General features: G+C 34.1%; 1 protein-coding gene across 11 annotated transcripts in view; it reads right to left on the bottom strand.

Annotated features, from left to right (window-relative positions):
• The window catches only part of LCORL (ligand dependent nuclear receptor corepressor like), a 165,282-nt gene that overhangs the window by 27,704 nt on the left and 112,762 nt on the right, over positions 1-24,816 (bottom strand). For 8 of the 11 annotated variants that reach the window (XM_086705366.1, XM_086705371.1, XM_025921847.2 and 5 more), the window contains exon 6: positions 6,073-6,166. In XM_086705366.1, coding sequence (XP_086561492.1) covers positions 6,073-6,166 — 94 coding nt within the window. Of the gene's footprint in view, positions 1-582; positions 4,719-6,072; positions 6,167-24,816 lie in introns of those variants that run through there. The other 3 variants (XM_025921846.2, XM_086705370.1, XM_086705372.1) reach the window with 2 other exon arrangements.

Below are 24,816 nucleotides of genomic sequence, written 5' to 3'. Positions count from 1 at the left end.
CAGTGGTCAGTAATTTCCATCTAATGGTATATGAAGAATAACTTCATAAAGTTACTAACTGGATATTCAAGTATTAGATTATATCTGATACACACATATCAGATATTAGAGAACTAAATTCTCAAACTATAAAATTCCATAATACTTTTATTTGGCTCCAAATTTTTTCTTTTCCATCTTTCTTGCAGTTTAGAGACTCAAAGAACAATCTAATATGAATAAATAATAGTTGAATACACATAAATCTCCAAACTAGACTCTATTCTCAAGTGATTATATGTAAAGGTACCATAATCATATCTTTCACAGCTCCCTTGTTTTTAATGTTAAAATTTTTTCTAACCTTTTCCTGTTAGATTTACAAACCAAAACACCCTGCCCATTTTTTGTATGTTACTATCAGTTTTGCCCATTGCAAATTTTGTTGTTGAAATAGTTCTTTGGAGAAAGTCAATTTCTCACATTAATAAAAATAAAATTCATTCCTATAGTGAATCAAAAAAGTCAGTGTAGTCAGTTTTTTTCTTTTCTTTCTTTTCTTTTCTTTTACTGAATGAGTAAATCAATCACACACCAACAGTGTTGTAAATTTAAGTGCAAAAGCATTGAAGTGCTTTACTACAAATTACAACCTAGAAACACGTTAACTGAACAATTAAGATTCATACAATCAGATTTAGATATATAACAACACAAAGTAGGAACAGAATTACAGTACATTTACAACACAAGACAGATACATGAATTCATTAGAAAATATTGTAATAAATAATTCATGAATTATAGTGCAATTGATTTATGCATAAATATAACTAATTGCCTAACAATCAGTTTATATTAACAAAATCTGTCAAAATCAAGGCAGCCACAGAGTTTTACTAAATTACTGCGACAATGGAAATACTGCAATTAAAAAACAAATACAAGTATTTGTACTGTAAACAACTAAAAAAATCAGTCTCACTAAAGTTAGTATACAATTTAATATAAAATTGTCGTTAGCTACCAGAAATGGTTTAAACAACTTTACTGAGCAGTAGTTTTCTAAAAACAGAGGCACTGTTTTTTCTTTTCCTTCTTTTTTTTTTTTTTTTAAATATAAAATACTTGAGGAACATTCAAATAAGTAGAAAGCATATAAGGGTTGCTTTCACCTTCATTAAAAGTCTGCTGAAACTGGATTTTTCATAAAACTGTCAATTAATAAGTAGTAACTGGTAACTAAATTTATAAAGTACTTTGAAAGTTTAACATAAAGAACATCTTAATAGAATCATTGGGGAGAAGGGGAACCCATAAATTTCCCTGCCTTTCCTAGTTTGTATAATCAAAAGTTAACTCAATAATTAGAAACATTTTGTTTCTTTTAAAAGTTATGGGTTGATCATTACCTATAAACTATCAAAAAATATTTAATTTACTATTTCTGACCAAAAATAAATAATACAAATACTAAATGCTGCAAATTAACTATAATATTACCTATAAAACTACTGATCACTGTGAAGTCAATAGCAAAATGATCCCTGATTTTATGAATCCTGTAAAGTTTTTGGTCAGGTCATCTTTTAAATGATATAAAAGTGTTCTGTAAGTATCCCTTTTCTATAAACTTCTCAATCAATTTATTAATGTAAATATAGTGTGAGGAATAAAAAAGCTCAATATAAATATTATGTAATGCATTCAGGCCCCCAAATTTTGCAAGTAAAATTCTGTATAAAGAGGTCAATAAAATTGTGTTGAAACATTTACTTTATCTTTTAACTGTGTTTTTCAATGGGGGGGGGAGGGGAAATATATTAAATAATCCAAGTTCTGGCCCTCACAAAATATGGCTTAATTCTTTAAAAAGAAAGATGACCCTGACATCTGCTGTTTTGCAATCCGTTATGTATACTTACTTGGAAAAAAAAAAAAAAAAACAAAAACAGAGCAAGAGGATTCATACCCTAGTATGCAGGTAACATTAAGCTGAAGAGGGTTCAGTGTAGCTCTAAGAGACCAAATAACTACTTGGTTGTGTAGCTTCCCACTCTTCAGTTTCTTTAAACATATGTAAGCAGTTTTTAAATGTAATAGCTGAAAATCTCTTTAGTATTACATGTATATGAGATTATTAGTTACACACAAACACAAGTGTAAAAACACAAGTATTTGACAAGGTGCACTTATTTTTTAAATTCAGCTTTAAGTATTCCTTTTGGACTTAGGAAAATTGGCTTAGAAAAATGATCAGAACCTGAATTTTAACAGAGAAAGGGGCACTCGGAGAATTCTGAATATATGAAGCAAATCCTCATTCTTTATATGGAGGCACATGCTTTATAACATTTTACCACTGCATACTCCATAAATCCAACATGGATACTCTGAACCACATTTTAAAACTGCTATATAAAAATTATTGGTCTCTCTTATGAGTCTGTAAAAGTTAAAATGCACTGCCCAGCTTCTAACTACCCAATTAGTAGAGTTTACATTACTGAAAGTTCAAAACAGCTTCAGTGTTAAATATCTGTAAATCTATTCAAGACCCTGAACAAACTGCAAATTTGGTTATTAGCAAAATGATAATGTATCGCCCACCAAAATGAAATCTGTAATTCATTTTGATAAACTGAAAATGTTTTGAAATGTCACAGCAGCAAATATATTAAAGTTACACTGAGGTTTTTCAATAGTAGGAGTGTGTCACAATCCTTAAAATTTAAAGTAGTCATAACATCAACTAACCAGCACATTTAAACCAAAATTATCATTCTCAAGCTTTTTCTGTGCACATTATAAACATGCTCTAAGTTGCATTCCAACTTTCTTTTCTAACCTTACACATTAGCTTATTTTTCAAATGAAAAACAAAATTAAATTATTTTAATAATTAAATTTAAATTACTTTTTGTTCTTAGTATTCCATCTTATATTAAAGGATTCTATAGCTGCTGGGGTTAACTATGTGTCAGTTTTCTTAAAAAGTATATACCTTATAAACCCCAACTTCCTGCAAATCAACTATTAAATGATAAATATTAAATTTCATTATACATATCATTTAAGGTTTTCTTTTCTATTCCTGGTGGATGCACTTGAGTGCATTTCATATTTCATAGAATACACTGTAGTGTAATACTGTATATATTAATTTTTCTTAGTATGGAGATAGCTGTCTATTTAAACTCTGATTGGTTGTCTGATATACTTACAATAGCCGTAAGTATATTATGTAAAAATGTTTACGAACTATTAATATCATATTTCCATTATAAGATGGTTCAACTGAATGGCTGGAGTGGTCTTTCACCAATAAAAATGTTTCACTCGACAATTACTTGTTTTCCCACAACGCTTTATGCTATTGACTACTAAAGAAAACCTGAATCTTTTCCACCTATTTATACAAGGATTAAATACAAACTATCAGAATTAAGTAAGCAACTATATAATTCTGTCCACAGTGAAAACCCTGAATAAAACTTTTTTTCAAAAGGCATGTAAGTGGTTTTTGAACTGTAAAATTTCATGTCTCCTGTCAGAGTGAGCATCTGTAATTCCCACATGTGTGTATACAGACACACAAATACACACCTGTGCACATACTCACACGCAAACACACACACACACACACACACACACACACACACACACACACACACACACACACACAAACATCTTCCTAACAAGTAATCTACACAGGCTTGCTGTTTTTGCAGCTGCCAGTCCCTGAATCTGTCATATTATATAACCCAGTGTCTGGTAATCGGAGTTTCTTCTTCGGAGGAGTCTTCAGTGTTCCAGATCTTTCTTTTACCTTGTATTCTAAAGTGCTGTGAGGTACCCCATAAATTCCTTGTGCTTTGGAAACACTCATCTTTCCGCTCATTACCATTGCAATAGCCTCTTCCATTATTTCATGATCATATTGGCGATAACGGCCACGTTTTTTCCTGGGCTGCTTATTATCTTTTCGATCCAATCCATCTTCAGTATTTTCAGAGGTTCCATCAACTGTTCCATTTTTAGAATTAAGACACAAAGGAGAGAGGTCCCCATGTAGAAAATAAGAGTCAACACTTGAGTGAGTTACAGGCCCAGAACATTCTACTTTGTTCTGTTTAGGGAGTATATTTTTCAGTTTTTGGAGAGCTGATCCTTCTAGGACTGGAGGAGAGGTTTTGGAAACTTGATACATAACATCCAGCAGACCAGGACCATCAGGTTGTGGTTTTGAAACAGAACTTACTCGGAGCTGAGGAATTTTTAACTGTACAGTAGGATGTGAAGTTTCATATTGTAGACTTTCATTTTTTTCTTTAAATTGAGTAACCATTTTCTGTAGAGTTAACTGATGGAGGTAACTGGAAGCTGTTGGGAATTTTAATTCTGAGGTTTCAAGTAGATTGAGTTTACTTTTTTCTGTGCGCTCTGCTTGAGCTCTTGCCCACAAGGCTACCTTTTGCAGCACTGCACAAGTTTCTTTACTGTCTTTATATGAGTAACTATCATTGAAATCTCGAGTTTTGTTTTTAAAAGATGCAGGCTTCCCTGCTGGTAAGGCTTCTAAGTGGAGAAGTAAAGTTTTTTGAGGTATGCCATAAAGTATGCCTGCTTTATTTATGTCCAGTGCTCCAGACTGAATGTCTTTCAAAGCTTTTGAGAGCAAACCATCTGCAAACTCAGCACTTCTTTCCACATAGTCCTCTCTGTTTCTGTGTAGTCTCCTGGATGGATGGAATGAAACGATGGTAAACTGATGCATGAGAGACTCTCACACAGCTATGGAAGGGAAGGGTCCACTCCTTTATTATACTCCTTGCTTAGGTAACATCACTGCTTATGACTCTTTTTAAGTCTGTGAGATGTAGTAGTTACTCCTTATCAAAGCAAACGCTACAGTCCTGGTAGGACAATGTGTCAATCATACGGTGGCCTCAACAGGCAGACCTTCCAAGAACATAAAATCCTAACTCAGTATTTGTAAAAATATTCTCATGATGTTGCTATTCCTCTGACAGATGCTTGCAGAGCAATACTTATAATTTTTATTTGTACAATTAGAGTTCCATTATAAAAAATACCCAAATCCTAAAGGAGTTTTTGTTAGTAGAAACGTGACGTTACCGCTAAACAAGTAATAAAAGAGTCAACCCCTTTAAAGGAAATTTGTAGCAGCAAGAATATTTCCAAACACAAACATCCCATATCTCCACAAGACTAATGTTTCTCTAGACAAAAACTTAAAATCTGAAACAAGTAGACAAGGTATATTTGGGTAAAATAATTTGATACTATAAATGTTATCTCTATTTCAAACATATCATTGTAATTTTCAAAGTTTCTCAAACACAAGCTAACTGTACCTTAAGATTCAAAAGCTACTACAGTTGAAACAAATTACACTCTACATCGAAGATTTAAATGTGACAAAAAAGCTTCCTATGCAGTTTGTTAATGGGAAGATGCAAAAGTTACTAAATAAAAATCCAAAAATCCAACAGAACAGCATTTCACTGCTAATTATTTTCACTGCTAATTATTTATTTAATTAATGAGAACTTTGAAAGCATGAAAGGACTTTTTGTGGTGCTTACTAGATATATATTATTATATATATTATATAAAGTTTGCCACCACACCTAAAGCACAGTGAAAAAAATGTAAACATTATAAACTAACTGTAAGAATTAGTAAGTACAGTACTTTTAAAATTTGTTGATTGTTTTAAAAAAATTAAATAGTGAAATCACATATTTCCCTTAAAATTGCCTCCTGAGTACTGAATTTTAAATTTTCTTTACTCGTCCTGCTTCTTGGTTTGTAGTCTATGGTTAAGTTGGTAGTTCATTTTAGTAACATGAACTAAAGTTTGGTGATTGTTCTGATAACTTTTCTTTAACAGAAAGAATAAAAAAGAAAGAGAAAGGACGAATGAGAGGTATGAGAGACACACACTTATGAGTGACAAAAATTCTGGAGGAAAGCTATATATGTCAATCTACTCAAAGTAGTATTAAGAGTTCTCTGTAGAGATAATTTTATATTAATATTAAATTATATTTCCTAGATATTGCTTACCCAGCCATTGAATTTTCAGAAGAAGGATCACATATGGATGACTCTTCAGATTTTATGCTGGTTTTCTTTGTAGAGAGATCTAACACTCCATCCCCTATAATTTTTGCAAGAGAAAAAACTTTATATTTGTGACAAATAGGTAATCCTTACATTTTAACATTTCATATTTTGCTGATCTACTAATTCATGACCTAAAAATTAACACCTGTATTTGACATGTGGCCATTACCAACTCATTTGGTGGTTTTAGCAACAGGACATGACTGGGAAGGCACTACATAGGAAAAAAGAACAGAGAAGGAGCTGGCATATTGTAAGTGATATGAAGAAACAAACAGGCTATGATACAAAATCTGTTTAAAAGCAACACTTGGTCACCTTTCCCACTGTTGTGCAGTGAACAGCCATTTAACTGCTTATCCATGATTTTTTTTTCTATTCAAGGCTGCCCAGATGATGCTCTGAGAAAGTAGGAATGATGTAAGTTGTACAAAACAGAGACCACAGAAAAAAATGATGATGAATAAGAGAACAATAACTAGCATTTACTAGGACTAGCAATATGTGGAACATATACTTTGGGTAGTAAACTGTGACTCTTATGTATAACCAATGTATTTTTAGAATTCAGTGTAAGATTTTACAGTTTTAAATAACTGAAACATAGAACAGTTGAATCACTGTCTATATAATATAGTGTTTATATCTGTTACTGAATGAAGACATAACCAGTAAGAATATGACATCTTAGGAAAAATAGCCTGTTAGAAAACAACTGCTTAAGTATTTATTAAAATGTAGTTATTTTTATTATTGTTATAATATTGAATTTCCATAAATAAAATCAATGATTCAGACATGTTAATCTGACAAATCTGAGGGTCAAAAAGAATAAACATAAACTATGAATTGGAAACACAGCACTCAATAATACTGTGAATATTTCTTTACTGATAGTTTAAAAACTGAAAAGTTATAAAGAATCATTATAAGAAAACATATGTCTAAAAAATATACTAAAAAATTCAAGCTGGTTTAAAAAAAATTCAACTGGGTTTTCTTGTTACCATATAAATTCATCTAACACTTAAGTACCCTGCAAGATACAAATACAGGAAAATAAAACAGTCTCACTCATAACCTATTATTATTATGTATAATTCAATAATAATTTTATGGAGTGCTTACTATGTGCAAAGCACTATTTTAGGAATTTAGAAGCAGCAGTAACAAAGGTATAAAAATAAAAAGTACTAACTGTCATGGTACCAACCATGACCAACCAAACATGTTACCTGGGGGAAAGCTTCTATAAGGAACAGTTTGTACAAAGGTTGTGATACGGAATCATTTCTAAAATGTTTGTGGAATAGCAAAGAAGCCAGGGTGGCTGGAGTGGAGTAACCCAGGCTGAGTGAAATGAGATCAGAAGTGTAGGAAGGCAGGAGCGCCTGGGTGGCTCAGTCGGTTAAGAGGCTGACTTAGGCTCAAGTCATGATCTCGCTGTTCGTGAGTTTGAGCCCCACATCAGGCTTTGTGTGGACAGCTCAGAGCCTGGAGTCTGCTCCAGATTCTGTGTCTCCCTCTCTCTCTGCCCCTTCCCTGCTTGCACTCTGGCTCTCTCTCAAAAACAAATAACGGAAAGAAAGAAAGGAAGGAAGGAAGGAAGGAAGGAAGGAAGGAAGGAAGGAAGGAAGGAAGGAAGGAAGGAACAAAGAAAGAAAGAAACAAAGAAAGAAACAAAGAAAGAAACAAAGAAAGAAAGAAATGTAGGAAGGCAGATCACATTAGGCCTTATAGGCCATAGTAAGAAATTTCTATTTTACTTTGAGAGAGACAGGAAAGGAGGATTGGAGTATTCTGAGCATAGGACTGACACAATTTTAATTTATGCTTTTAAAGGATCAATCTGCTGTGGTGAGAATGGACTGCAAGGGGCTAAGGGTGGAGGAGGGAAACCTGTTGGGAAAGTGGTATGAGATTTCTCAACTCTGGGCTTACACACTTTGTTAGTTTCCTCTGTTAGAATACTCCAAATCCTCTCTTTCTATCCCCACACTCCTAATTCTCACCAAATCTTACTCTCAATCATTCAGGACGCAACTTGGATTCGGTTGGTTGTCATTGTTCTAGGTTCCTATACCTGCAACACTACATTATTTAGCACTTAGTATGCTATATTCTAGTTGCTTATATACTTACCACTGTTAGCCATGCAGACTCTAAGCTATGTGAAGGCAAAGACCATGTCTATTTTATTCAGCCAGATATCCCCACTGCCTAGAATAGTGCCTGGCACACAATAAGTGTTCAGTAAATACTTGCTGAATAGAATTTGGAAGAATTAAAAGGGGAGACTGGACAAGTAAACACAGAATATGGTACACAGTACCTTAAAAAATTGTTAAGTGAAGCATCTCATCCCATGCTACCCATGAAGCTCAATTTTTTATGCTTTGTCTCCAACTCAACTCAACCCTCATACTTCCTGTGTCCCTAACTACTTGCAGTTCCTCAAACATGGTATGTGGTATCAGGTCTCTCAAACTGCAGTGTACGGTTCCCTCTGCCTAGAGTGTTCTACCTTTTCAACTTGTCAAACTCCTACTCATCTTTAAAGATCCACATGCTCCCAAGCAGAAGCAGATTTTTGTTTCCCTTGTGTCAACAGCATGCTATAACACTTATGACACTGTCTTGTAATAACTGACTTATAGATCTTTTTCTCCCACAAGACTGAATTCCTCAGGCCAGGGATCTATTTATTTGTATTTCATAAAGAATAGAGTGCTGTGACCTACTGAAAGAAGAAAGAGAGAAATGTCCTTTCCTTTACTATCTCATTTCTCTTCTTCAACAACTAAATTTTGCTAACTCAAGACCTTATAAAATCATTTTCTTCAAAAAATCATTACTACCTAATTTATATTCAAATTTAACACTGAATTCATTAGTCTTGATTCTGCTCCTGTTTTATGTAGTTTGTAGCACATAAAACATGCTCTCCGTAAGTCTGTTATTCCTAGTCAATGTTACAAAATGAATTAATGAAATTTCTCCAATTCTAAACTCTTCTAACAAAAGTAACACCAACAATAAATGAGTTAATTAAAAAAAAAACACAAAAAACAAACAAACAAAAAACTCTTCTAGACTTTTGATATGGTTGATTTAAAGTTAATTATTCCACAGTCCAGAAATAAGAAAAGGAGATACAAGGAACTCCTCTTCCTCCTTTACATTAACTACGCAAATTAGGTTGTTGCTCCCTAGCTAGGGCAATAAAGGCATTCTTGTCCTTTTTGGACCACTCCTAGAGACAAGGACCTGGCTGGAGATAATTTTAAGGATGAACTAGACCTAAGTCCTGTTCCATCTTTAAGAGAGCTACCCAAATCAGGCTTATACTCCTGATTCTTCTTTTTTCAAAACTCTAAACAGTGACCAGAGTGAGAAATGCTTTAATTTTTTTCCCCCACAGCCTTGTCCCCATCCTAGGGTACCTATGTTAAATGTTTTGCTTTAAACGTATTTGAGAACTTAAGGAACACATTATAGTCTGTTATCCAGTTAAAATGGCAAATATACTCCTTCAGCATATTTCTGTCACACAGTAAAATCACTCAATCAATGAACACTTATGTAGTGAATACAGGATACATAAATACGTAAGTAAAGAATTTTTAGAAAAATTTTAGTTATCACAGAAAATCTCACTTTTTGTTAGCAGTGCCTTGGTCTATACTAAAGTATTTTGCTGATATCATGACTCCAGTAGCTCAAGAGCTAGAAAAACCATAAAGAGTCACCTCTAGGATTGTCCAAATTAGAAAAGCAAAAACAAGAAAAGGAGAGAGATAGCTTGGGAAGAATGACAGAAAATGAAAAGATCAGGAATGGGGGGTAAAGGGGATTTTCTTGCTCCTGCTGCTGATTTAGATATAGCTGTAGTGATAACATCTAGAAGAATCACTCCTTCAGAATGGAGTTAGCACACCATAACTAGATTGTCTTGTGTGTATATATTTCCAAAGTACTAATAATTAACTTGATGGATAAAAACTAAGTACTTATTATGTATGCTCTAGGGCAATCTAAACTAAGTAGAAGACAGACTGAAATTTATTTACCATTCAACTATTGGCAGGTACATAAGGTTGTTTTCGTTTTACACTATTACAAACTATATTGAAATGAAAATCCTTCTAAATGCTTTCTTGTGTTCATGTATAAGAATTTTTCTAAGTTATACACAAGAAGTATAAGTGCCGGACTTTACAGTTTGAACTTTAGTAGATATCACCAAATTTCTTTCCCACATCCTTGACAACACTTGGTGGTGTTGAGATTTTTAATTTTTGCTAATTTGGTAAGAAACGCAAGTTGCAGGAGTAAATTAACAAGAGTGCATTTAGTATGCATTAATGTGAACTTCTAAAGCACACAAAAAGATTTTGCTTATTAATGTACGAATAGGTATTATCAGGGGTTGCTTCCAAAAGCAAACAAAAGGATGTGATAGTTGCTTAAGAGAAAGCATATCAGAAGCAAACATGATCAAATAACATATTATTAGTTCTGGGTGACAGGAACATGACTATTATACTGTATATTTCTATACAATTGAAAATTTCCTAATAATAAATACAGATTATTTCCATTTACTAGTTATAGACTGGGTCTGAACACTACAGTTTACTTATTGTCGATCAAACACTAATATGACATGTATAGAATTAAAGAGGGGCCAGTGTAATCTTTCAACAAGGTCAGGTAAACTGTATATATTATACTACAAGAGATAACTTTTTAAATGGACCAATGCTTGAAAAACTGAAATCATGACTAAACTGGGCAATTTCTTGATATAAACACTTTACTGGGTTAATTTTTTTAGAATTCACCTTCTTTTAAAATCAAGATTTGAATTTTCATTAACAGATTTTCAGTTCTGTATTTTCATGCAAATTCCTGATCAAGGATCTATTCAAAGGAGACAAATGCAACTGTTATAACATAGAATTGTATTTCACCACTCCAAGGACACCATTCTTTCCTATCTCTAATCTTATGGCCTTTGTCCATTCTTCAAAGTATGCTCTGTGTTCTCTTGGCCTGGCTAACTTCCACACATCCTTCAGAATCATCCCCTCAAACATTTTTCTAATTTTCCCCACAACATACAATACCCTTTGTATTCTTCTATACTGTACTTATGACATATTATTATAATTTGCCTAATTTAGCACCTAAACTCCAATAGGGGAGTAAGTAAGTATGTTTGGAATCTATTTAAGATTTATATTGAATTAAGCATAATTACCTGGCTGATTTTCTCACAATACCCAGTCCCTAAGCCAGGGCCTGAAAGCAACAGTACTCCAATACTTATTCACGGACTCATCAATGACTCACTCAATTTTGTCATAATAATAAGCACTGCATACAACTGACTCTAACAAAATAGTCATGCAATCAATTAACTTTGTTCAGCCACTCAGAAAATGACAACACAGTCAAAAGGTTGATATCTATATGGAAGAGAGGGTTAGCTTCACATAGAGAAACTCTGCTTAAGATAAAGAGGCTAAGAATGGTTTTCAATCAATTTCTATATTCGTTAGGTTCTAATAATCATACAGATTTTTCTTCAGAAATTATTGTCAAGACTGATGATCATTAATCAATTAATTGTGAATATTACATACATTAAAAACATATTTATTAACTCCTCACAACACTTTGGGTCTTCAGTGGCTATACAAGGCAAATCATGAAGCTCAGTCCATATTGGAGTATGGCATGGGTCTTTGAAGCCACGTTATTTATCACCAATATTAAACATATAAACATTAGTAAGATTCAGTTCACAAAGACAAGTTAATTTTTTTGAGAGAGAGAGAGAGAGAGAGTGAGCGAGCATGAGCAGGAGAAAGGGATAGAAGGAGAGAGAATCTGAAGCAGGTTGCATGCCCAGGGAGTTGGACACAAGGCTCAATCCTATGACCCTGGGATCATGACATGAGTCGAAATCAAGAGCCAGACACTAAACCAACTGAGCCAACCAGGCACCCCAAAGCAAGTACACTTTAATGAGAGGAGACAATATCACATAAATTTTAAATTCAAAAAAATTTTTTAATATTTATTTATTTTTGAGAGAGAAACAGCACGAGCAGAGGAGGGGCAGAGAAAGGGAGACAGAATCTGACGCAGGTTCCAGGTTCTGAGCTGTTAGCGCAGAGTCCAATGTGGGGCTCAAACCCACAGACTACAAAACCATGACCTGAGCCGAAGTAGGACGCTTAACTGACTGAGCCACCCAGATGCCCCGAAAATATCACATAAATTTTATATTGCCTAGAGGGAAGAATATTCCAAATGAAATTTCACAAAAATGGTAATTACTAGCAATAAAACTCTCATCAAAATCACTGCTACTTAACATTTAATAATGCTTGATGCAAACTGCAAACCTATGTTAATAAATACCTTAATGTTATTTCTACCTTATGTCTCAGATCACTTCTTATCTATCTCCCTAAATGGGTCTTGTCTTTCTTTTCGCCCCTCAATGTATGGTCCTAGTCAGCCTTTGGCTCTTTCTGGTCTTTTCTTCCTGTACTCTCTAGGAGATTCCTATGATTTAAATTATTAATTTATTCATATTCAGCTGACTTCTAGAACATATTAGTAACTCACAAAAAATCTAAATATATAAAACCAGTATTTTTCTTTAGTGCAGATAAAGTATGCAAAAACAAACAGCATTACCTGTATTACCCCATTTAGTGCTTATACAACCCAATATATTAATAGGTTTTATAAATTTGCAAATTTTAATGGTAACATTGAAAGTGAAAGACAGGTCAATTATCTTGCCCACAATCATACAGTTGTAAGTAGTGAAAATCCCATTCAAATTCAGGCAGCCACGTTCTAGAGTCTGCCTTTAACCAAAATTCTAATCTGTGATGTTTTAACAAAACACATTATAATGTTGGCAATGGTGTAATAAGCTTGCATGGTCAAACACTACTAGCTCAGGAACACAACGCTTTTGGAAACATAGCAATATGTTATCAAAAAGCTTAAAAATGTTTACACATTTTGGGGTGCCTGGGTGGCTGAGTCAGGTGAGTGTCCGATTCTTGATTTCAGCTCAGGTTGTGATCCCAGGGTTGTGGGACTGAGCCCCACATTGGGCTCTGCACTGAGTGTGAAGCTTTTTTGTGATTCTCTCTCTCTTCCCCTGCCCCTCTCCTCTGCTAGCGCACTCTCTAAAATTAAAAAAACTGCTTCTTGGCCTTAAAAAAAAATGCTCACACTTTTTTAGGCATTTTAAGAAAATATTTAACGTGAAAATGATTTCATGTACAAAGACAAATGAAAGATTTCAATATGACTGATAAATGTAATTTTTTTACAACCATAAATATTTAACAAATAGTTGTATAAATATGGTACTTTCACTTGCTTGAGAATTAGGTCTAACATATCCATTAAGGTAATTAATAAAACATGAACGGGGCGCCTGGGTGGCTCAGCTGGCTGAGCATCTGACTTCAGCTCAGGTCATGATCTCGTGGTTTGTGCGTTCAGGCCCTGCATCGGGCTCTGTGCTAACAGCTCGGAGCCTGGAGCCTGCTTTGGATTCCGTGTTTCCCTCTCTCTGCCCCGCCCACACTCACACTCTCTCTCTCTCTCAAAAATAAATTAAAACAAAACAAAACAAAACAAAACATGGAACACTGCAACTGCTATTATAATGTTTTTAAAAGGTAGGAGATAAGGTGCCTCGGTGGTTCAGTCGGTTAAGCGTCCAACTTTGGCTCAGGTCATGACCTTGTGGTTTGTGGATTTAAGCCCTGCATTGGGGCTTTGTGCTGACAGTTCAGAGCCTGGAAACTGCTTTGGATTCTGTGTCTCCCTCTTTCACTTCCTCTGCTCATGCTCTGCCTCTCTCTCTCACACACAAAAATAAGTAAACATTTTTTAAAAAAAAAGGTAGGATATAAACTTGAATAGAGATACAGACCATTAACCATACAGAAAGCCAAAAAATCAAATATAGAATAAAACCTGAAAGTAAATATAACAAATGACACCAGTGGTGGTTTCTAATAAGGATCTGGGTAGTTAAAATATGTGTGTGGACACATACTTGCATGCATATATTAAAAATTCTTAACCCAAACTTATTTCTTTTAAATTTTTTTACATGTATTTATTTTTGATAGACACAGAGCACAAGTGGGGGAGGGGCAGAGAGAGAGGGAGACACAGAATCTGAAACAGGCTCCGGGCTCCGAGCTGTCAGCACAGAGCCCGACGCGGGGCTCGAACTCACAAACCGCAAGACTGTGACCTGAGCCGAAGTCAGATGCTTAACCGACTGAGCCACCCAGGTGCCCCTCTTAACCCAGACTTATTAATAAAACTTATTAATACAGACTTATTGACAAAATAATCCAAAGTGGAAAAAGCATTCCCTTGGGTTTACCCAAATTTTATTTTTAAATTGTTTTTATTGTTACTAGTTTAACCACCAAGTTCAGAGTCATAGAGGAAATAACCAATAAACTATCAAAGTAGCACATCGATTCAGTTTTTCCTTCCCTTATTTGGCTCCCTCTATAAGCATGTTTTTAAAAGGGAAAGTTATAGTCTTTCTGATGCATTTTATTTAGTGCATATATTCCTGAAACCCACAGAATTCATTCATCTACATGTAAACTAAAGTACTTACAGTGAATTTAGGATGTAAAAATAAATAACACTAAATTTCATTAGACAAATATTACTGGTAAAATTAAATGAGATTTCAACAATTTCACCAAATACCATTTTAGAATTTCAATGCAGCTCTTTTTCTTTCTTCAGTTATTCCTACAAGTACTGAATTAAAACAAAGTTTCAAAGGCTTCAAGTCCATACTTGAAAAATATTTTTTAAACAGGTTATTTTTCATCCCATGTATTGTACTACTCTGTAAGTTCAAGTTTTAACATTTTACTTTAAATGTGGGATGTATACTTATTACAATAATGTCATATTGGAAGACTTTACATTTGTTGACCACACATTTGATAGTGTCTGTCATGCTTATTCAAAACTTATTTATGTTTTTTAAAAAACTTTTTACCGAAATATAACATTCATAATAAAAATGCACAGAAGTATATACAGTTTAATAAATTTTCACAAACAGTCCTATGTAAACAGCACCTAGATTACCACCTTTCAACCAAGAGACACTCCCACCATATCACCCTCTAATCATCAACTCACCCTGCCCCCACATATCCTGACTTCTAACAGCTTTTGTTTGTTTGTTTGTTTAAAGTAGGGTTCATGCCCAACGCTGAACCCAACATGGAGCTTGAACTCACAATCCTGAGATTAAGACCTGCTTAACTGAATGAACACTCCAACTTCTAACAGCTTTATATGTGTGCACCTTGATGCAGCAATTTCACTTCTAGGAATGTGTCCTAAGGTAAAAATCAAGATTGAGTGCAATATTGGGGCGCCTGTGTGGCTTAGTTGGTTAAGTGTCCGACTTCGGCTCAGATCATGATCTCGCGGTTTGTGAGTTCGAGCCCCACATTGGGCTCTGTGCCGACAGCTCAGAGCCTGGAGCCTGCTTCGGATTCTGTGTCTCTCCCTCTCTTTGTCCCTCCCCCGTTCATGCTCTGTCTCTGTCTCTCAAAAAAAAAAAAAAAAAAAAAAGACTGAGTGCAATATCTTAGTTCAAACATATGTTTACTTATATATCTGAAGACAGGATTAAATATAATGTTATGCACAAAATCGAATACTACTCAAAAAAGTAAATGATTCTGTAGAAAAATATTTAGTAACATAAGAATGTTTAAAAATATTATTATATATTTTTAAACTGAGAGAGAGTGTACACAAGCAAGAGAGAAGTGGGGAGAATCTTAAGCAGGCTCCATGCTCAGCACAGAGCCCCATGTGGGGCTTGATCCCATAACCCTAGGATCATTACCTGAGCTGAAATCAATTGTTGGACACAACCAACTGAGTCACCCAGGTACCCTTAAAAGTAAGTATGATTTTAAAAACACAAGTTGCAGACGATTATATTATGTATGATTTGTGGGAGTGAGCTCTAGGAAGACAGAGTGTGAGTGTGTGTGTGTGTATTTTTTTTTCCCAGAAAATGATTTGGAAGGATTGAAAACTTAACAGGAACAGTTACCTCTGGGTGGCTAAGGAAGGATAATTTTTATTTTCTTCATTTGCTTATTTATTTTCTAGTTTTTCTATAACACATAGCTTTTATAGTTCATTCATTCAATTAGTACTTATAATTGGATATAATAAGTGGATATAATAAGCCAGTCATTTTCTTAGGCACACAGGAGATAACAGAAAACAAGACAGAAAATGTTCCTGCTCTCATGGAACTTATTGTCTAGAGGGGAAGACAAAGAAAAGATCAATAAAAAAAAAATTTCACAAGGTGATAAGCCTTACCATGAAAATAAAACCCAGTAACAGGACACAGTAATAACAACAGCAGGTGGAAAGAGGTTACTATGTTGGAATAAATGATCAGGCAAAGCCTCTGAGAAGGTGCATGTGTTCTTTTTAAAAAGTAAATTATATCAAGATAAAATTCAAACACACAAAAATATAGAATGATCCTCCCATTACATCCACTCTTCAGTTTCAACAATTACCTACATTTTTGCTATACTTGCTCCATTTATCCCTATTTACTAAAGTATTTTAAAGCTAATTACAGATGTCACATCATTTCTATATCATGCATCTTTAAAACATATAAGCATTTTCATACACAACACTACCAATTCCTTGCTATCCTCTAACGCCTGGTTTGTACTGAAATTTGCTCTACTGAGTCCTTAGGACATTAACTTTTTGAAGAAGCTAGGTCATCAGTTCTACTACAGACCATTTTACATTATACTTTGTTTTGTTTCTTGTGGTCACTTTGTTCTATTTCCCAGTAATTCTGATAAGACTTGAATTAATTCTAAAGCAAATGGTTCTCAAACTTCTGAATCTCATAATTTCAGTCTTAAAAATTACTGTGGACCTCAAAGAGCTTTTGTTTAGGTGAGTTATATCCGTTTATATTTACCATATTATAAATTAAACCAATAAATTTAAAAAATATCTCTAATTGATAATAACTCTATAAATGTGCTTTTAAAAACATTTTAATGAAAAATAACACTTTCAAAGTAAAACAATGAGGTTTTTTTATAATTTTGCAAATCTCTAATGTCTAGCTCAATAGAAGATAGCTAGTCATATATGCTTCTGTATTCAATGTATTTAAATTTACTAGATCATGTAGTCTCTAGCTGACTTCATTACATATTTGTGAGAGAATGAGAGTGAAAAGGACAAATAACTTATATTATTTATTTTTCACCTGGGGTATCCCCTGAAAAAGTTTCAGGGGTTCCAAGAGCTTCCTAAACCACATTTGAGAACCACTGGCTTAAAGAATTATTTAGAGGGGCACCTGGACTCTTGATTGTGGCTCAGCCCAGGACATAATCTCACAATTCGTGGGATTGAGCCCTGTGTCCAGCTCTGTGCTGACAGCACAGAGCCTGTATGGGATTCTCTCTCTCTGCCCCTCCCCACTCATGCTCGCTTGTTCTCTCAAAATAAATAAACTTAAAAAAGAACTGCTTAGATTCATATTCAATGTTTTCAGCAAGAATACTTCCAAAGTGATGCAACATTTCAGAAGGCACATAAAGTCTAATTTCAATGATGCTCAAGTGATCATTGTGTTCTGATGGTGATAGTCTGACCCCACCATCCATTGTAAAGCTCCCCAAACAACCTTTCCTCTAATAGTTTTATCTTCTGATGATGATGTTTGATTCAATTATCTTATTAGCAGATGCAAAATAGTAATATTTTTAGACTATCACGTCTTCCATATTTATTATCTTAAAGATTCTTCTTTAAGAATCTTCCTTAAATGATGGCTATTTGGTCCTGAAATACAATTTGTTTAAGAAAAAAAAAGGAATTATGCGTAACTTTTTCCTTTAATTGCTCATTTGCACAGTAAGGAGCTGGTACACTACTGTATCTCCAGTGTGGACTAAAGGCTTCGAGAGGCACTTCTATTTTCTGATCATCATAAACTAATGGATTTTAAAACATTCAGCATGCTTCAGTTGCAATTGTTCTTCCTTTTGATGCTCAAATGTTCTCATATTGGCCAATGGGGAACCCTTAACATTGGCTTCTGTATTCTGTTGACAATTCAGCCTTTAGAGCTTCCTTGCTTGTTGGAACAAGATGTTCTAGGCTCATTCTGTACACTTTCTAATCTAGACCAGGATTGCAAAGAAGCAGCTAGCTTCCTTTTAAAGGAAAAAAAAAATGTTTATTTTTTTAAGTTATTTATTTTGAGACAGAGAGAGCATGAGTATGAGTGGGGGAGGGGCAGAGAGAGAATGAAAAAAAGAATCCTCAAGCACAGAGACCCATGTGGGACTCGAACTCATAAATCAAGAGATCACGACCCAAGCCGAGATCAAGAGTCTGATGCTCAACTGACTGAGCACCCAGGTGCCCCTAAAGGCAAATAATGTTTATTTTTATTCTATTATCTTAAGAAGATTGTTTTTAAAGTTTATTTTGAGAGGGACAACTCAAGTGAGGGAGGAGCAGAGAGAGAGGGGAGAGAGAGAATCGCAAGCAGGTTCCATGCCTGATGCAGGGTTTGAACCCCTGAAGCTGTAAGATCATGTCCTAGCTAAAACCAAGAGTCAGAGGCATTTTAACTGACTGAGCCACCCAGGCACCCGAAGGAAAATAATGTTTAAAGTCCACAATCCAGGTCTAGTTCAATGTGATTGAGCTGTCACTGCTTTTAGGTACTTCAGTGACCAGACTAGGAAATGCATATTTTTGAAAAGAAAAGAAATTCATGAATTTGCACTGACATTTCCAATTCACATATAATATTAAAGTGTTTTTACTTCTTTCATTTTACTCTTGTTTTTTTTTCCCTTACCCTGAAAATCTTGGTTTCCTAACAATGTTAACATGATTACATATTTATCATTTAAGTTTCAAAATAACAATGGCAATACTATTACTAATATTACCAAAAGCATTTCTTTGAAGCATATCCTTGTCCTTAGAATACATTCCACTAAGAATGTACAGTCAAAATACTGGTTAAAGTCACCTCAAATAATTCTTTCTTCTGTGTCATATAATGCAGTCAGGTTTATATGCTACATTCTTTCTCACATGTTTAGGGATTGCTTTATTATTTTTTTTAAATGTGTATTCTTTGGAATATGTAGGATATTTACATAAAATTACACAAGGTCTATTCACAGAACTTCCATCCTTTCCTCTCTGCCTCATCTACGTCACCCCCTTATAGGTAACCATGCTGTTAGTTTTTATCTTTCCTGCTTTGTTTTTGCAAACCAGAATATATTTCTAACCCTTTGCTATTATAAATAATGCCCTCAATGAAAAACCTTGAACATATATACACATATATTCTCTCCATATAAAACAGAGAGGTGGACATGAACAAGATCTTAGCAAAGTCATACAAGTCTTGAAAATAAACTTAAATTTTGTTCTTTATGTAATAGAAAACTAAGAGGAAGATTTTAAATACAGAAGTAATGTAAGCTTTACTTTATTCAATCTGAGCATGAGAATACAATTTTGGCAAACTGATAAATTCAAAGTTATGTTAAGATATTCATTATGAAAGTTATCTCTTCAGAAGGAAAACAGATGAAATTACAAAGAAAACTAAAATCTGATGTCACTTAGAAACCATGTGGTGCTAAAGTGGCCAATTTAGTATCAAACTATAACAAATATTCAGGAAAAATGTAATGGCCACAAAGGAAGTTGATCTTTTCTTCCTTTCTGTCCTTCTTTCTTTCTTTTTATGCTTCATACAACTAATTATGTTAGCCAAGTGATGGTTTGGTTACATGGCAACATTTATGGAACATCTGACTGCAAAGAGCATGATTTTTTGTGATATTCTTTATAAGACAGAAAAATGAAAAATCCAGTTCATATCTTCTGTAACAATTATATTTCTTGCCACTCTATAATCTTGACTATAGAAAAAGCTTTCAATAGCCTCTTGATTTTTAAGTAACTGAGGCAATCTTCATATAGTTCCTCAAACATAACTGACTTGTTCCTGCTTTTATTGATTTCTGATATTTTTGTCTTTGTATCTGTTATTTCTTCTACCTGGAATGTCTTGCCCTCAGATCTTCATATGGAGTACTTCTCATTATTCAAGTCTCTGCTCAAACTCATTTCCTCAAGAAGACCTTACCTAAATAATCTGATCTAAATACCTGACCATCTTACCTAAAATAATCTTCCTAGTCACTCTTGATATCTTGCTTATTGATTCTTTTGGAAAATAAGGGGCACACTGACAGGCATATTTTAAAACGTTACAAATAACTTCTGGAAATGAAAAATGTAATAACAAATTAGAAACTCAAGATACAGGTTAAGCAGTGATTAGAATAGCTCAAGAGAGAATTAGTGAATTTGGAGATTGTTCTAAATAAACTAATCGAGATGCAACACAAGGAGACAAAGAGGTGGAATATATAAAAGAGAAGATAAGAGACAGGATAGAATGAGAGTATCCAAAATATGTCTCAGTAGATTTTGACAGGTGATAAAATGAGAGCTACAATACATTTGAAAAGATAATGGCTAAAAATGTAACAATTGATGAAAGATATTTGGCCTATTAATAGAAACCACATGATTAACAATCAGAATAAAGTAAAACTACACCCAAACATATCCCAGACAACCTGCAGAACACCATAAACAAAACAGAGAAAGAGACAAAGACAGAGACACTAGAAGTACAGAGTATGAAGATTACCTATAAAGGAAAGATGATGAGTTGAAGTTTTTAGTAACAATGGAAGCCAAGACACTATCAGCACTGCTAAGTGCTGAGAAAAAAATAATTGTCAGTCTAAACTAGTATACCCAGAAAAATTATCTTTGAAGAACATACATTAAATATAAAAAGAATCAGGGTGCCTGGGTGGCTCAGTCGGTTCAGCACCTGACTCTTGGTTTCAGCTCAGGTCATGATCCAAGGGTTGTCAGATCAAGCCCTGCGTCAGGCTCCATGCTGAGCATGGAAGCCTGCTTATTAAGATGCTCTCTCTCTCTCTTTCCCTCTGCCCTTCTCCCCCGCCTGCATGCTCTCTAAAATTAAAAAACAAACAAAGGAGAAGAAGAAGAAGGAGGAGGAGGAGGAGGAGGAGGAGGAGGAGGAATAGGAGGAGGAAAGAAGAAGAAAGAAGGGAGAGGGAAGAAGAAGAAAGAGATGAAGTAGTAGTAGAAGAAACTGAAAAAAACCTTGGAGTTCACTATCAATAGAATTAAAAGAATTAAAATTTCTGTTCCCAGAGTAAATCTGAGATATGAGATAAAGGAAGGAATGGTGAGCAAAGGAAATGGTCATCACATATGTAAAGCTAAACAAAAATTGATAATATAAAACAAATAGTTATAATTAGATTAGATTATTTAGATTAGGTTAGATTGTGGTGTGATAAAAAGAGAAGTAAAGTTCTGATAAAATGGCTGTATGTGTTGGGATAGGTGACAAGTTAAGATACTCTAAGTTCTTTACATTAAGTGTTCAGTTAATTACACACTAAAAAATTTCTAGCATAACCACTAACAGAATAGCAAGAGAGTATATAACTTCAAAATCAGCAAAGAAAAAAAAGTGAAATAAAGGAAAAAATGAAACCTAAAAGAAAATAATGAAGGAGGGGAAAGAGCTAAACAAACAGAAAGTACAAAACAAGATGGCAGAAACAAATAATTAGAAGGGTGAGAAGTGCTACAAAAGAACACAAGCTGCTATAAGAAAATATAATAAGAGACCCAAACTAAATTTTGGTGGGAATTAATAAGAATGTGTACACATGTGTATGTGTGCATGCAATTTAGGAAGTGTGGAGGAGGTTTTCTTAGAGACATGGTGTTTAAAAGACTTGAAAAAAGCCAAGTTTTATTTAGAATAAATTGGTGTGGGTAGAGAGTGGCTTCTACAAAAAGGCAATGGTATGTGTGAATGTTCTGAGGCCTGAGTGTTTGACATATTGAAGAAATGAGAAAAAGCCAGAATGAGGACTAAAACAAAAGAGATTTTAGATTTTATCCTAAGGACAATGAGAAGCCATTAAAAGGTTTTAAGCAGTGGACTGGTTTGCCTTGATTTGGAATTTTAAGTATCTTCTATCCCTAGAGTCAGGGAGTATTAGTTTGAAAAGGGCATGGATAATCTAGATATATTATGTTTTCTTCTTCAGTTTAAATAAAATATGGTATAATCTTAAGCATAGAACATAACATTTTCCTCCATGTCTTTAGCCTTGGAAAACAAAAGCTCAGCATAGAAATCAAGACGAGTCATTTTATGGCCTTCACTGGTAGACACAGAAATATCTTCTGAATTCTGTATTCTCCTAATAGAATAACAAAAGACTTCATTTACTGTAAACATAATACCATAAAACCATAATGGCTCTCTTAATGACAGTTTAACATCTCAGCTGACAGCTTCACCCACCTTAATCTTAGCCAAGAAACCAGACTAGTAGTGACAGTAACACCAGCAAAGGATACTTAATAACAACTAAACATATCACTGAAATTCATATAATTTATTCAATGCAGTCTCCTATTGCTCACTTGAAGCCTACATGATATTAATCTCATACATAATTTTTTTTTTTTTTTTTAAAGAAAGTCTTATTCAAACTAGGAGCTATGATTTCCAAAGGTTAGTTTACTGGTAGCAGTGTGAAGTAGTAATTAAAAAAAAAAATTTTTTTTTTTTTTTACTTATTTATTGCCAATTAGCTTGAGGGAAAATAATTCTAAAAGTGCCAAGACATTACAAGGCAGTGCAACAACTAATGTTCACTATGACACTTAATGTACCATATGTTGTTTATGAAAGTACTAGGGTATTTCAGGGTATTTTCCATCTAGAATGTTTAAAATAAAAAAAATTCACAGCTAAAAAATCATAAATTGAATGACCAAGTCTCAGTTCTCATTTTTGTTGTCAGTAGCATTTGAAATCAATGATGATTTTTTTTTAAATGTTTATTTATTTTTAGAGAAAGACAGAGTGTGAGCCAGGGAGGGGCAGAAAGAGGGAGACACAGAAACAGAAGCAGGCTCCAGGCTCTGAGCTGTCAGCACAGAGCCCGACGCAGGGCTCGAACTCACAAACTGTGAGATCATGACCTGAGCGGAAGTCAGACGCTTAACTGACTGACCCACCCAGGAGCCCCTACAATGACGATTTTTAATCCAATACGTCATACATCATACATGTAGTAGGAATATAAAAATGAAGAGAGAGGTTCCTGCTTCCAAAAGATATATTATAGTGGAAAGATAAACATGGAAACAATGACAATGCAACGAGAAATTTACTATAATGAAAGCTCTACCAGAATATCCACTGGACTTCATGGCAGAAATCTATACCAAGGGCCAATGACACGCTGTTTCATCTCTGCCCACATTTGATCTTGTTTTGTATAGGACTGGTAAGCTCTTCCTGTATTTTGGAATTTAGAAGGTTTTTACTTTGGGCCTAGATTAAAGTGGAAATTTAAAAAAATGATATGCTAACGTCATTTCTACCTGTTTTTAACAGTGTGCCAGGGCAAAAAAGAATCACTGGTACAAGCAATGCATGACTTACTTCCTCCCAGTTTCTGAGGTTCAGAGTATTTATACAAATCTGTAAAAATGAAAGTACACAAAGAAATATCTCTAATATTTGAAACACCTGGCTGGAATGTACAATGGAGAAATAAATGGGAATGTTTCCTTTGGGGTAACTATATTTTAAGTTAGTCTAGAGTTTGTGGAAGAGAGGGAAGGAAAATGATGAATATGGAAACTGACTTATGAAGAACAATCAAAAAGATGAAAAGATTTCCATGGAAAACATAAGTTTAGAGAGACATAATAGTTTCAATAAATATTTACAGCACTAGAAGGACTAAATTGCTGCAGATGGGAGGAAAAACTCTTAAAGATTAGCATGGAAAACAGAAGTCTTAAAGATAAAATAATTTCTATAAATTATTTATAGTACTGTTAAGTAAAACATTGTTGCAGATAGAAAAAATGAAAATGAAGGATGGCTATTTCAGATATATGACCTTAATTGTCAGAGCTGTCAAACAAAGATTTTTTGCAAGTATTTACTGTCAATCAGCGGTTGAATTACCATCTCTTACAGTAGAGAATAAAAGAACCCTATACTGGGGCAGAGGCTGGATAGGATATTCTTTTGAGTATCTTTTTCTTTGCTTAAATGGCTAATTCTATTCTGCCAACTGTTTTTGCCTATTCTTCTACATAGTTATGTTTTTCTCGTTTGCTGCAGTTTTGTTCTGTTAGTTGAATGGTTGCCAGTTACATCAGTTATAAATACTATCTGCATTTGAGGCTTGAATTTTCACTCTGTTCATAGTGCCTTTATAATACTTAAGTTCATTTCAATACAATAAAATTTACAACATTGCTATAGGGATTGTTATTCTTGCATCTTAAATTCTTCCTTCTTATTTTGAGTTTGGTAGGATGTAATTGTTTATATTTTCTTTCAGTTTTTCTTTTCACATTTAATCCTTGAGCCCACTT

The sequence above is a fragment of the Puma concolor genome, chromosome B1 (genome assembly GCF_028749965.1).
Source record: "Puma concolor isolate L17-30 chromosome B1, mPumCon1.1.hap2, whole genome shotgun sequence".
NCBI lineage: Eukaryota > Metazoa > Chordata > Mammalia > Carnivora > Felidae > Puma > Puma concolor.
This window is presented reverse-complemented; position numbering and strand designations above follow the sequence as displayed.